This window comes from Cariama cristata, unplaced genomic scaffold, assembly GCF_000690535.1.
Source record: "Cariama cristata isolate BGI_N322 unplaced genomic scaffold, ASM69053v1 scaffold11262, whole genome shotgun sequence".
NCBI lineage: Eukaryota > Metazoa > Chordata > Aves > Cariamiformes > Cariamidae > Cariama > Cariama cristata.
In genome coordinates this window covers 1-14,901 of record NW_009602133.1, presented here as the reverse complement: position 1 = coordinate 14,901, position 14,901 = coordinate 1, and the positions used below count along the sequence as shown (strand labels likewise).

At 38.5% G+C, this 14,901-nt stretch overlaps 1 protein-coding gene across 1 annotated transcript; it reads right to left on the bottom strand.

Moving 5' to 3' along the window:
* Positions 1 to 347: 347 nt before the first annotated feature.
* On the bottom strand, positions 348 to 14,883 carry ASRGL1 (asparaginase like 1; the record flags this gene model as incomplete). The annotated part of the gene is made up of 5 exons (XM_009694616.1): positions 348 to 699; positions 3,358 to 3,468; positions 5,429 to 5,547; positions 9,790 to 9,944; positions 14,731 to 14,883. Coding segments are annotated over 5 exons (774 nt in total), but the record flags the coding sequence as incomplete, so codon positions are not given.
* Between the last annotated feature and the right edge of the window lie 18 nt (positions 14,884 to 14,901).

Below are 14,901 nucleotides of genomic sequence, written 5' to 3'. Positions count from 1 at the left end.
ACAGCACTTTGTTATCATGGGATGACTGCTCAAAAGACTCTGGAGAGCGATGCAATTCTCAAAATTCAGTTTTTAGTTAACAGGTGTTCATCTCTCAAATCATCCTGGCAGCAGTCTCTGAGAATGGGCATGGAAAGGAGTTCTTCTAATACTTAGTTCCTCTAATACTCCTCTAATACTGAACCCCTTTAACGTAGGATCAAGGCATGTTAACCAAGAAACCTACTGACCATTCTCTTTCTTACCTCAAAAAGGAGTATCTCCTGACTTCCAGAAGGTATTGATAAACACTATACATGACCACTGAAGAACTATATCCAGATTTCATTTTGACTGTAAACGTGGCAATGCCTGTGAACCAATGAGGAGAGTACAGATCTTTCAGAAAGATGAAATCAACTGTCATTGTCCTCCAGCAAAAATTGGAGACCTTCATTCTTCCTCAGTCGATGTTTATTCCTTCTCAGAATCCCTCGCTTTCAGATGTAAGTGCTTCATCAATAGATCTTGTGTGCCTCTCCCCAGCATAAATCCCGTAATGCAGCTGGTCATCCTTTACAGTAGCCCAGGACATCTGCTTCGTGGAGAACCTTGCTGCCCACTCTCCTGAATTGTTAACAACAATGACACCCCCCAAGCCCCCAACTCGTGTCTTCATGTAGTCTAATGCAGTGTCAGCAGCCATCTCTGGTGACATTCCTGAAAGAAGAACAAGATATTTCAAGACAGATACTGTGAAATTAAGTTTTAAAATTCCCTTCAAGTTTCACCCCTCCCTACAGAGCCAGCCAAATCTAATTCCTCCTTCAACTAAATCAGCAAGAAATTTCCAGTGTAGCAAAGGAACTGTTTATAGAAGGTTCTGGACAGTTGCTAGTAACTGCTATGGTATGGTGCTGCTACAGAGACAGGATTTAAATAGCTTCAGATTGTAATTCAGTTTCAGCATTTGATATAGACTAACTCATCAACTCTATGTTCAAGACACAACATTTCTTATGCCATCATTTGAAGGGAAAAATGCCAATCTGCAAGCTTTCCATCAAAGGTTTGTCACAACCTAGGTCTAAAGCATTTACAGTTTGAAAAAAACCACATTAAAACAATAAAAAATTTCAGTTATCATCTATGTCCCAAGTCCACTGGCTGCAATGGAGCTCAAAGCACGTACTTTACATTGTCATAATTTATCAAAAGCAGACATCAGCATTACTCTTCCTGAAACTTCTGAAAGTATCAGGCAAGATGAGGACTCAATGTCCTAGACATCAGAGAAATGACCTGCAGAGCAACTTTATCTTTTCATTACACTTAGTTCCTATTAACGGGAATATTTTCTAAATAAATCAAAGTTAATGTGTACATCATGCACACAGGCCTGTAATAGCTGCAGAATATTTGTTCACTACAAGTTTGAATGTATATATTCAGGAATGCAGCTGGCTTGGTCTTATTGTTCTAAGATATATACCATTGGTAATGTTATGCAGCTTAGGTTGCAGAACAAAAACTGACCTTCATGCCTTCCCTGCAAATTTTGAGTTAAAACCAAACAAAACCAGCAGAGTCAGAATTATTCACAGCACTGGTGACTGACAGGATAAAGCTCCCTTCTCTGACGTTATGGGGGACACTGTGACTATTCAAGCCAGTGGCACTGACTTCAAAGGGTCAGTATTTCACTGTTTGATTTTTCATCAAGATAACAGCTGCCACCATAAGACAGAGATTCCAACAGCTGTTAAGACTGGCAAAGCAATTCACTCCCAAAATATGAAAGTGAATTTTGCAGCATTTGTCCAAAAGAAGATATTTATTATGTGTATTACTGAATAGCTGAACTGAATTATGAAAGAGCTCTATAGTTGTTCTTAAATATGCAACTTCAGTTGACCGTTCAAGGACTCAAAAAGTTATAATAACTTGAGGGTTTGTTTTGAGTGCCTTCATGGAAACGGGGGGGCGGGGGGGGGGGAGTGTATTGCTGACGTATTTTCCTGGCAGCTGAGTTGTACTTCTGGGCAGGATGAATGAAGGTAGAGCAAGCACAGGCAGGGTGAACAAGTGCAAACCAATTAAACATGCACAAATGTGAGTTCATTTTCTTTTTTTCTTTTTTCTCTTTTTTAAAAAAACTTTTTAAGCAAAGCCTCATTTGCCTTTCATCCTGATTTATCACAAGCCAGAGAACTGCTACCAATGCGTAGGTTTTGCAATGCAGTTAACTTCAAGCCAGAGAAGAAACTGGTTTATGCAGTTTAGACTAAACAGAGCTTAGAAAGCCATTCATAAATTGAATAGTTAGGGACACAATATAGAGAGTAAGGGGAGACCATGATGTGTTAGAGCTTTGGGAAATAATCTGTAGGTTGTATTTTATGCTGAAACTATCGCACTAGCCAACAGATTTACAGAGAAATGCACCCGTTATACACAAACAGCTCTATAAAGCATAACAAAAATATTCTCAGCTGTTACTTGTCTCTCTACTTACTGCTTCTCCAATGAAAATGTAAACTGAAAGTTTTCCAACTATTTCCAGTTCGGTTGATCTCAAAGCAAGTTACATTGTACTGCCCAAAAGCTATGGCTTTCTAAAAATAATGGTGATATCTGTATTAATGGTTCTTCAACTGCATGCAGTACAAGTATGTTGTCTGGCTATGTTTACAGGCTGTAATATAATCAAGGGTTTAGCTGGCAGACTAACTCATGAAGGTAAAGCTCCAAAGGGTCATCCCACAGCCAGATTACATTACAGTCACGTAAGACATACTGTGTCAGCTGTTTACCACATACCCACCCAGTCAGTGTATTTTCCAAAACAAAATGAAAATTTAAATCATAGTTAAAACGTCTTAAAAGCATTTCTGTTGCTATAATCAGAGCTGTTAAAATAAAGATCTTTACAGTTTATTAGAAAGGTGGTATTCTATGCTTTCTTATTTCAGCTCTGATTACCTATCTCTAGCCCTCCTCTACTGCTTCCTTAAACATATCTTGCTTTTACTTGTTTTCTATTTCTTTGTTCACAAAATTTTAGTTTAAAATTGGGAAAAAATTATTAAAGAGAACTTCAGTTGAACAAAGTAGACAATAATGTCTTTCAACATACATTGATCTAAAGCATGATTAAACATCAAGCAGCATAGATACTTCTGTCCACTTAAGGCTGTTTCAGCTTTAATAATACTTTAGTACTTTGTTTTGTTTTTCAAGAGAGGTGATCCATCCACATACCCTTGGGAGCAACTCTTCTGGCAACTGTTCCAGGGTGACAGTACAAAAACTGAAACCTGTCATTGGGTAACATATCCTATCCTCATTATTTCAGCTTACAGGAAGTTTGGAATATACCTTGCTCCATGTGATAGAGGATCAGTCGGGCTAAGACCACTTTCATAATGCTCTCCCCATGTCCTGTGGTTGAAGTGGCACCAGAACGGTTATCAGCATAACCTCCACTTCCTTTTCAGAGGGGAAAAAAAAAAAAAAAAAAGAAAAGCGGCAATATTTTGTCATACAATTTACAAGCTCTGCATTGTTTAAAACAGGTACCGAACATTTCTTCCTGAAGGTCTGGCAGTTCTGTGCACTTCTGGGAGGAAAGTGTCAGTAACAAACTTCTGTCTTATTTCTGCCTCAGTTTGAAAAGTAAAATATGTGTAAGAGATGAGCAATAGCTGGCTGAAGCTGAAGTCAGTTGCCAGTCTGAGAGCATTAGAAGACTAGCGATCTGTTGGTGGTACAAGAAGCAGAAGCGGGCTAACGCTTCACAGGGATCGGCAAAAATATTTTCCAGAACAGCAAGGGACAGTATATTGAGGATCAGCAAAATAGCGATGGGATGCACAATGCCAGGTCATGCATTACCAATCGAGAAGATATGAAAGAAGATCTTGTGAGGACACTGATGAACTGACCAAAGTTTAAGGGGAACTTATCTGCAAGAGCAAAATGAGGTAAGAGATTTGAAGAGCCTGGGCTCTACTGAAGCATCATGAAGCACGCCTGAAGAATCTTGCAAGTCCTCACCACAAGCAGCGTGTTTCTTCTGTTGAACTCCCCCCCGCTTTTTCTTTTCCTCCCCTCCTTGTTTTGCCGACACATTCCACACCCTGTTCTCCACCAAGCTTCCGCTTGCTCAACACCCATGTTTCTAGCACATCTCCTAAGAAAAATATTTCCCAGGAGCTGGGAAGGGACATACCACAGCATTATACACAAGGTACTGGGGGAGGGGAAAGAGGCATAGAAGAGCAATGCAAGTTTCTTCCCTTCTGTACTTTCTTCATCAGATCAGACCCTTTCAATGAACCCCAGTTTACACGTGGAAAAACTCTGCCACAATCAGTCTGTCAAAGCCCCCTTTCAAAAGGTTCTAATATTAAAAGGACAGCTAGCATTTCTGTATCCAATCCCGCAGAAACCCAGTAAGAGCAGAAGTTGCAAGCAATCTGCTCAACAGTGCCCGGTTTCACTTGTCCTTCACAGCCCTACCTCCCACACTATAGGAGCCCTGAACATGACCTACATATGAGAAGGGTACTTGCAGTCAGAAATGAAGCTGAAAATCATAGTCAAAATGCAGAGGGTACCAAAGTATTAGCAACTTAGGGTGCCAGAGAAAAATTAGTATTAGTTTTATAATAATCATGTACTGCCAACAGCAGTGCTATTTGAGTTTGGAACGTGTTTTACTAAAATTAATTATTTTCCAAATCCCAACTGTATGGTAGAACTCTGAAGCAATCAAATGGCATGCCTGCCCCACAAAAGGAAGAAGTCTGGGGAAAGCATTTCAAGTGTCTCTTTATACCTGGCTAAGAGATCTCTTAAAATATTTCCTTTATTCCACACTGCATCTATTAGGCTCCAAGGCAGTCTTATCAGGGCTCTCTAAGAACAGGAATTTGCTCGAAGTTGCCAGTCATTTTACAATTCTGGCTCACTGATATAACGAACAGTAATTACAATTACATGTCCTTCCTTAGCTATCAAGAAAACAGCATCTTAGTATGGAGCAGGCTACATTTTTTTACTTGGCTGCAAGCATGGTTGTACAAAAGGAGAGCTTTATCAAAATGAACAGAAAGGAAACACAGAAAAAAAATGTTAGCATTCAGGAAAGGACAGAAAAAAGAAACTCCCATCCCCATTTTCCACACAGAAAAGTGCTGGATGATGATAATAAGGACAGCACTACACCTCTACTCCCAATCCTTACTCGTGATCTCCATGCTGTGTTAAGGAGCTTGAGCTTTGATACATTTGAATGTTAGACCTCCATTTCAGGTGTACCAGTATTTATGTTTCATTTCACTAATGAAAAGGAAAACGTGTAATACTTTTTTTTTTCTTTTCTTTTTTTTCTTTCTTTAAATAATACACCTCCAAAAAATGAGAGGCAAGACCCCACACCCGATACCTATGCATGCTGTGTCACCAACACGGCCAATCAGTTTATTAGAGAGTCCTCCAGTGGATGTTGCACAAGCTACATTTCCTTCACTGTCTATAGCAACAGCACCGACTGTTCCAAGGTCTCTGCCAAGAAAAACAGTTCACAAAATTAGGTAGAATTAAAGCATACCTGCCAAAGCATGTTGCATTTATTTTCCAGGTAGCTTTAAAAAATATTACTGCAAAAAAATTACTACTCATCATAAAGCTATTTATTACCAGGCTTCTCATTACAAAAATAACAAGCAACATGCAACAATTCTCATAGCTTCATATTTAATAGAGTAGAAAACATTCAATTCTATTTTATCTGTCCCCCATGATTTGTTTACCTTCATAGGATGGAAACTTCAACTTGGGGAGGAAAAAACCCACAAAACAAAAGCACACAGGGCAGAAATATTTCTATTCATCATAGTTCTGGAGTGGTTTTTTTGGCTGTGACACACCTGACACACAACTTTCCCCTAAACAGCAACTCAAAGACACAAGAATTGTCTCCGCTGTCTCAACAGGAGGTTATCCGGAATTATTAATGACAATGCACATAAATGAGTGAAGACAGAAAAGGACAGTAATGTTATGTATGCACTGAATCATTTCCTTCCTGTTCCTCCTCTTTCCTCTTCCTTATTCCCCTAAATGTTTGAATGCCACAAAAAAAAAAAAGTTATTTATGTGCCTTTCAACTAGTATTGTTCACAATGCATCATTAATACTTATTTTCATCTTTGTACTCTGTAGCTACGCAATCTTGAGGTTCAAATCATTTGGCCAGTAGAATCTGTTGAAACCGGACATCAGCTTAAAAATCTTCATGCACTGAAAAAAATAAAAGTCTCAACTACTGCTTTACTTCTTCAGCGCAGAAAAGTCATATATATTAGACTGCTTAAAATACACATATGCATTCATACTCAGAGAGAAAAAAAGGCTATTGTAACTAACTGCAACAGCTGCTGCACTGAGAAGCAAGACATCACTGACAGGCAACAGTCTGAGTGTCCACATACTCCAATCTTGGCAATTCATACAGGAATATAAACCAGTATCTGGCTAGGAGAGGTACACCAAAAAAATCTAAATCCCTCCACACAGGAAAACAATTTGTAACAATCCTTCAAGGAACAGCCCAACAGGTGACTGGAAGAGGAATACCTCTGGAAGTTGCCTGGGCACTGGTAAGGGTCTCTCCATAGCCCCACAAAATCTAAGTTAATTAAGTTAGACGAAGTCTTTGTGTACTATGAAACCCACAGCCAATTTCTCAGAGAACCAACTTCCTGTTCCCTCCTGCTTATCTAAAATACCATACTGTCAGTCCCTACACTTCATTCACAGCAATTCAAAGTTGACTGATGAATCACAGGCCCTACAAACTGCTCTGACATTTACGTGGAAATGGACCTCATCTCCAACTGATATGATGGTGCAGATGGGCTTCCCACCCATCCATCTGTTAAAAATGATTTGCTAAAGAGAGTGTTAGTAAATTCAGTGCTCCCTTGCACACTCCTGTGGCACCCTTCAACCAGCTAAAGTTAGATCCTCCTGAGAAATTAAGAAAGGTGCATCCAGATGTACATTTTCCTAGGTATGTATTTACCTTAAACAACTGTGAGAATAAGGAAAGTACACAGATGACACAAGCAGCAGCTATCTGTTTTGGTAAAAGAGCTCAACTGGTGATAAATAACAAAGTGAATGCGTCCAACATACCTTATCTGCGATGCAGCAAATAGACAACTACACTCTATTTCTTACTGTTCCTTTAAATTTTTTTATCGCTTCAGTGTCACGTATTTTCTTTGTTCATCTTCAGAACAAAGGCAAAGAAGATATAAACAATCTGTTGCATAGCTAGTTGACTCAGAAATGTTACCAAGGCAGGCAAAACTGTCTAAGTAGAGATACGTACTATAACCATCTCTCTATTGTTAGTTAGCGACAGGAGCAAGAACCTCAGCAAGTACCTGTAGTATACCAGAGGATGCTATTAGTAGTAATGATTTTGTTCAATCAAGAATTATTCTTACGTACAGCATATACTGTGATACGGAATGGATTCACTGGATTTGTTCATTCTCTTTTGTCTAAATCTTTCATTACTCAGTACCCATGAAGTGACACGTACTTATTCTATCCCCATTCAACTAACAAGGCACCTGCTATTTCGTCTCTTAGCCCTGCATCAGCAGTAGGGTTTTCGGTCGACTGCTGTCAGAGTCCTTGTTAATTAATACCTCCTTGAGTTACTCCTGCACTGGGATTCAGAGAGGGTAGTAGGCCATCTACTACCTTATGGCTGGACCCAACTCCCTTTCTGCGGGGTTCTCAGGCAATCTCCAGAAATTCTTGACAAAGGTATGGTTAGAATCGTTGGAGTGAGAGATTGAAGATGGAACAAACCACACCCTATTCTCAACAAAAGATGTACAAGACGCCACGCTGTACGTGCAATGGAATCATAAGCTTTTAGCATAAACGAATGCAGGCTTCTAACCAGCAGGAGAGAAAGGTCTGTCTTCTGGAGACACCAAACTTTGCTTGGAAAGCTGTGAACCCCAACATTGTTAGGACCAGAGGACTGGAAGTAAAGTCCACACCAAATTCCCATTATGAGCTGGTATTGGTATTATGTTGCCTCTGACTAATATTATTTCACCTTCTGTCTGTCCGCCTCAGGCAAGTTTCTGCATAATCACTGTGGACATAACAGGGAAAAGAACTTTCCACATGTGATACAGGAACAAATGGGCTTGCAGGGGGAAAAAAAAAAAAAAAAAAAAAGACCTGTTCTCAACTTTGTGAATTTGTGCTGATGTTTCAGGCACTGGTTGTCAGAAAAAGAACAGTGTGGATAAGACAAGAAAGTCTTGAGCCCTTCAGAAATACACAAGCCTTCTATTAACAGATATTCCAGAACAAGGCAATGTTGAAATTGAAGGTACCTAACACTGTTCTAAGAAAAAAAAAAATTAAGCAGTTATAAAGAATGAATGGAGACTCAGATGCCATGCCATTCCAGCTTCTATATTCAGAAGACCAAGTGGCAGGCAAGAGGGGCTATGCTATCCTCGAAATTCTTCATAATGAATTATAATACCACACGGTCCTTGGATAGACCATGGATCAAAAGAAAACTTGTGTTGGATACAAGATGAACTACGACTGAGACCTTATGGTCAAGGAACAACTTCACTTTATTTACGTGACCATATTTACACTTGCCTCATGAATTTGTTTTTCCTTCTACCAATTTACTGAATGTAACACGGAACTTGTAGTTTATAGCCTCACTTCAAGGACTTTAATTAACGTGCCCACAGAATAAATTTCCTCCTTTTGATCTACAAATTCTTCAGCTCTGCTTCTCACATTAATACTATTTTACAGAACAGACGAACAACATGTAATACAGCATTTATGTAATGTAATTCGGTGTTTTCCTATGCCACAACCATTGACACACAAATGGAAGCTCAAAACAATTTAGTATTTATGCCTACCTCACAGGCATAAAAACACATTTTTGACACCTGATAATTTTCCTTCCTTTCCCGTCCACCTTACCCTTCTCTCTAATTCATATGAAATTTGCTTATTTTTCAAGTGACTTTCATTTTGCTGTTGTGCAATACGATCTAGTAGCATCTCCTTTGAGAGATCACCACTACACTGAACTTCTTGGTCAATTTTTTCATTCCTCTCTACAAAATCAACAGCCACAACCAGCACACAGGAGGAGTTACTGCTCAAAATTTGATGTTGGTTAACTATCTAACCCAGTTTAAAGACAAATCTGATCATCTACTTAACCAAGACCAGATTTTTTATTTTCATGGACTTGTTTTAAAATATGGACTGGAGATTTTTTAATATCACAGTTCCTCCATGGAAAAGAACTATACAAAGTGATGCCTGCTGTTTGTTAAAAGCTGCTCTATGCACTTCTATACCTGGTGATTTTAAGAGCAGTAACAAGTTCTAACTTTGTCCTCTGTTAATGCCACAAAACCTATGCTATGTCAAGGTGACCGACAATCTTCTTAAGCATCAGTAAGTTTGTTCAAGTTTGTTCCAGTCACTTACACTTGAGCAAATTCACTGAAAGCTTGATTTTTTTATTACTTTCACTGAGGACACACTGTGAAGACTGTATGAAACCATGTAACACTCGGAACTAAAGTATTCTCAAGTCTGAATACAGGCCTTCAAGCTTTGTTTGGATGGGGTTTTTTTGGGTTTTTGTTTTTCTTCTGAACTGATAGCACAAATTAAATTACCCGACTTTAAAAATAAAAAATATTTTAGAAAAACCCCTACTTCTGAAACTCTTCAGGGTTGGAATCTGGCTCAAGGTTCTTCTTCCATCTCTCCCGGGATCTCTCGGTTATGAGATTCTCCCCTGGAGTCGCAGGAATACCCATGGCCTGAGCAAACAGGTGTGCACCGTGGTCAGTCAGCAGCATGTGCTTTGTCTACAGAAGACAGACAAAAGATACATTGACTATTCTTGTTTTGCCTTGTACTGAGCAGTTTTGTACAAGCACTCGTTTTTAGAAGTATCCATGTGAAGAAAACTCAAAATTTTGTTTTATTTCTAAACTTTCTAGATTTCTATGCCTATATCCTCTTCCACTAGCTGAAAAAAATTTCATCTCTCCAAAACAAAGACTTTCATCGCTAGTAGAAAAGAATTGTATTTATCTATTTAATACTTACTACAATGGGAGAAGAAAAATTGGTAAATCTGCTCTTTTACTAATTTGCATGCAACTTCTTTGTACTGTTTCCAGTCAGTCACCAAATCACTAATTAACTAACAGTCTTCTCCAGTTAACTAAGAGATCTAGAAGGATTTTACTGAGAAGGAAATAATGTTAAACAAATTCCTGTTCTGTTTGAAGGCATTATACCTTGTAAAATAACAAAAAAATGTAAATATCATAAAGTGTTTCTTTAGTGAATCATTTTATTTTAAATATTTCTTTCAACTAGCTGCTAATCTTATAGACCCAGAATTTCAAATTTAAGAACAGAATACTGTTCTAATGGGTTTGACCAAAAAATCTTTGCTCTCTAGCAACATTTGCAGAAGCTCTATTTTGATTCCTTTATTTAGCAAAGCACTTAGACCAGATTTTAAGTCCACAATCTTAGTTCCATCCATGCTTCAAAGTCTGTACAGCTCGGTTAATTCATATTTTAGAGAAACTTGCCAGATAAATTTGTTTCATTAATCCTTATACTTTAGTAGGAGCTCTAAAATATGATTAATTTTTTGTTTTTTTAAATCTGTGTCCAAAAATAAGCATCAACTTGTTGGACTGCTACACAGCTGTTAATTGCTCATCAGAGCCTAGGAAGGTTTCAGAGGAGCGGTGGTCTGACGATATAGCGTGGAGCCATTTCAGAGCACAGCACCTAACTTCAAGCAAGCTCTTACGTCCATGCAGCAGCCCAGCACGCAGGTACCGGCTGAGGTCCAAACAGCAGAACCCCGTGATGCTGGAGGCAGCAGGCCTGCAGAGCCTTGTAGGGGCAAATAACTTGGCTCAGCCTGAAGCGAGGACACCAGAGGTTGGGTACTTCTGCATCACACTGCATTCTGCAGGACATTTACAGTCTCAAAACTTCAGATTTTTCAGACGTTGCAGACCATCAACTTCTGTTGATTTCTAAAGCAATGACAAGCAAGCACTACCATGACCAACCCATAGCACTGCATTGTTTTCAAAGGTTGAAAACCTTTCAAAGGTTTTCAAAGGTTTGGATCGATGTCCAAACCACGGACATCGATCTCTATTTAAGCCTGTTACAGCCTCTACACTAACCACTTCAGATAGTTACAGAAGCGGGAAATGTGACTGCACTTTAGAAACATTCCTGATGTTGTGGCCCTGACATCAAACATTTTTGAAAATTTAAATGCCTTTTTATTGACAAGTTAAGTCTTCAATTCATGAGAGTATTGCTTTAGGGAACAAGAATAAGGCTTACAAGGAAGAAGTCCCCTGTGTATGTGAAAGAGCGGACAACAGGCTTACATGCTAAGTGATGTGAGCAGACAATAAAAGACCTACCTATTTCTAACAAAGCTAGTGTTCTTAGACTTGAAAGCCAATTTCTTTGAGCAATACTGACCCCCTCTGCAAGGGGCAAGAAATACTTGCATATAGAGGAATAAGGCTCTATGACAGGGGGTTTTTTGTGTTTGTGGTTTTTTTTTTAATTTTTTTTTGCAGTCCACCCTGAAAAGAAGATATCTTAAGGAGAATTTGATTTTTTTTTCCCCCTCTTCAATATATCTTGTCAATCAAAAGAGCTGGTAGAACATTACCAAACAACCCAAAAGTACATTTTTCTGTTTCATCCTTCTTTGACAGTTTCATGAATATGTTTAGTAACTTTCTTAAGTGCCTAATTTTTCTGGGACACATTTATACACAGTAATCCAAAAGGACAAAAAAAAAAAATATTCCAGAGACCTTACTAACAAACAACAAATCCTGGCAAGTTTAGTTAATTTATTTCATGGGAAACAAGGAAAAGAAAATCCCCCAAATTTCTGCAGCTGGCCTGAAATTCAGACCATCACTGTTCTTTATTTAATAATCCTGGCAGCGTGCAGAGCGCAGCAAAAGTTTACGTCTTTGCCTTGAGAAGTCTATGTTCTAAGCTAAATTCTCTTTTGTCTAATGTAAAGGGCTGGATGATATAGTAGGGGAAAACATATACACAGTTTACGTATACCAATGAACCAGTGCCCTGATGTTCACGAGATGACCATCTAATGAAGTGTTGGAGGTGAGGGGGATTACACACCCCATTTAAAAAGAAAAGAAAAAAAAGGCGCCATTTTGATGTATCGTTCTATTTTTGTTCACTACAAACAGGAATAATTCAACAGGAATTTAACTATTGTTTCAAGGATTTGTTGAATTAGTTAACGTACTAAAAGCCTTCCATCTCCAGAGGCTGCCGTGTTCAATAGCATAGAAAATCACGAATTGAAATTATTCTGCTGCCCTCCTTTCTTCTACCCTGTGCATTTGGACAAGCTTGAGCCCAGCGAGAACGGGAGGGCACACAGGACACATGTGCCCAACAGCGATCCAGAAGCGCTTCTCCGGCCACCAGATGGAGCCCACACTGTTCCACAACAGCCAGGGAAATACAGAAAACTACAAGCAGGTGGGGAGGGGAGCTGTGGTTGATTTGAGTGGGTTTGGGAGCTGCACGTTTCAAAATGCCTTAAAGGTGGGAGGCATCTCAAAACCACTAGGAAATAAGCATCCTAACATGCTTAGGACTCTAGGAAAACTACAGTCTTATTACACCGGGTCAGAGAATTAAAAATATTTTTAATGATGCACAGTAAACCAAAACAAAATACATTCTGAAATAGCCTAGGCTCGTGTCCCCAAATTCCTGTCCAAGATGAACAGAAGAGAAACATCAGCTGGTATTCCCATTTACAATACCTGACGGAGAAGCAGCAGAAACTCACCTGAAGATACATCAAGCAATTCAGGCCAACATTTACATTTGAACTTTGTCATCTACACAGATTTTTTTCTCATCTGGGCAAAGAGTAATACACTTTATCAGGAAATTTCATGTTTTGATGGCTACACCATTATATTTGGTCCTGTACAGATGAACTTTATGATTGCCTTTCAAATTTAGCCTCAACATTTTTGAACAACAGAAGCACCAGACAATGATGAGAAAGACTTTATAATAGACAAGAAGGACAAAGGAGAGGGTTTTTTGTTTTGGTTTTGAAAAAACACTTTGGAAAGTTATGTTCTCAAAAACCAACAGTGGTGTTTTGGCTTTACTCTTGTTGACTTAAATGGGACTTTGTTACAGCAAAGACAACAACAACAACAAAATCAGTGATTCTGGAATATGAACTGAACAATGGGCATGAAAAGAAGTTATCGGCAAAAAGAAAAAAAAGAAAAAATATAACATTCCCCCCAACATGCTAGAAGAAGACACCTCTCCTCCAACCTTCCACTCACATTCTCAAATTTTGAAAAATTTGGTCTTGTGAAGCTGTCTACCACCTATACTTATTTGTTCTAGCTAAATGACAGAATAAAACCCATATGAAAGAACAAAAAACTTATTCATCACAAGTTTTAACATTGTTTTCTAGTAGACGTACATTTCACTTAAGTGTTTATATTAAATACTTTAATGAAAAGTTCTGATTTTAAAAGCAGAACTATCCTCCAGTTAAGTGCAAAAATAATTCCTACCTTCTTTGGAGTCTGTTGAGGACAAATTAAATTTCAGTCATCTTTACAGATCACTAAAAGAGGTTTTGTTTCCTCAAAAGTCACTTCAAAAGGTTAATGAAACATAAATTCTCCTTGTTAGTAAGTGTTTTTGCAAATATGAACCCTTTTTAACAATGGGGCAGCTGCACTAGCAGGATGAAAAATGTAAACTCCAAAGACAGTACAAGCTTTTTGATCACTGTCACAGTCTAATAAAACAGATGTACATATCACACAAATTACCTACTCAATCCTGATCCAAAAAGAGAGAAGTCCGCGGTGGCAGATATTAGAGGGCCTTTTTAGTGGAGTAAGGTGGGATTGATTTTACAAAGAAGGTAAAGTAATAATCATTTTGCTGCCCTGATAAGTTTGATTCTCTTGGAAAATGTGTCACCATCTCATAGCACTAATGTTATCGCCTACTGCTGGAAGATGACCACTTTGCACTAAGGCTACCATCTGATTAGGTCACAATGGAGAAGGCTACCTAAAGCAACATAAGACTGCGTTACATGGCCAAATGTGTTACTGGGTCATTTAATTCAGTTCCATATCATTGCAAAGTCAACAGTATATTATCCAACTTTAATCTTGCAAGATCAAGTGGAAGACTCGGTGACAGCATAAAAGCTCTTCAAAAAACAAATGAACAAAAAACCTCCTAAAAGCTTGAACACCAGCTGCGGAGCTACAGGAGATAGGCATGTGTAGGCCAATTTCCCCTTCAGCTTCCCACTGCATGGCAGAACTTATGTTTCCTTAGAATGCTATTTTTAAGAAATACTTCTTAAAACTCCTTAAAATAAAAGTCCTTCATGGCCACGACCATAGTTTCCAAACACTACCACCCATTTCTCCCTTCTTTCCTGCTTTAAAGCACTACACAAATACCACCATTCAAGTGTATCAATATACTCAATGAAATTTTAAGGGAAAAAATGTTTCATGCTCAAGTACATATTCAGCATACCTTTTCCATGACAAGCCGAGCAAGTTTTATTGGGTTTGCTATACATTTAACCGCAGATACTGCTCCAGAGTCTAAGTTTTTTCCATCCATGATAATGGCATCCATTTCTACTTCACCTTTTTCATTTAGAACAGATCCACAGCCTAAAGACCAAAATGAAAAAAAAAAAAA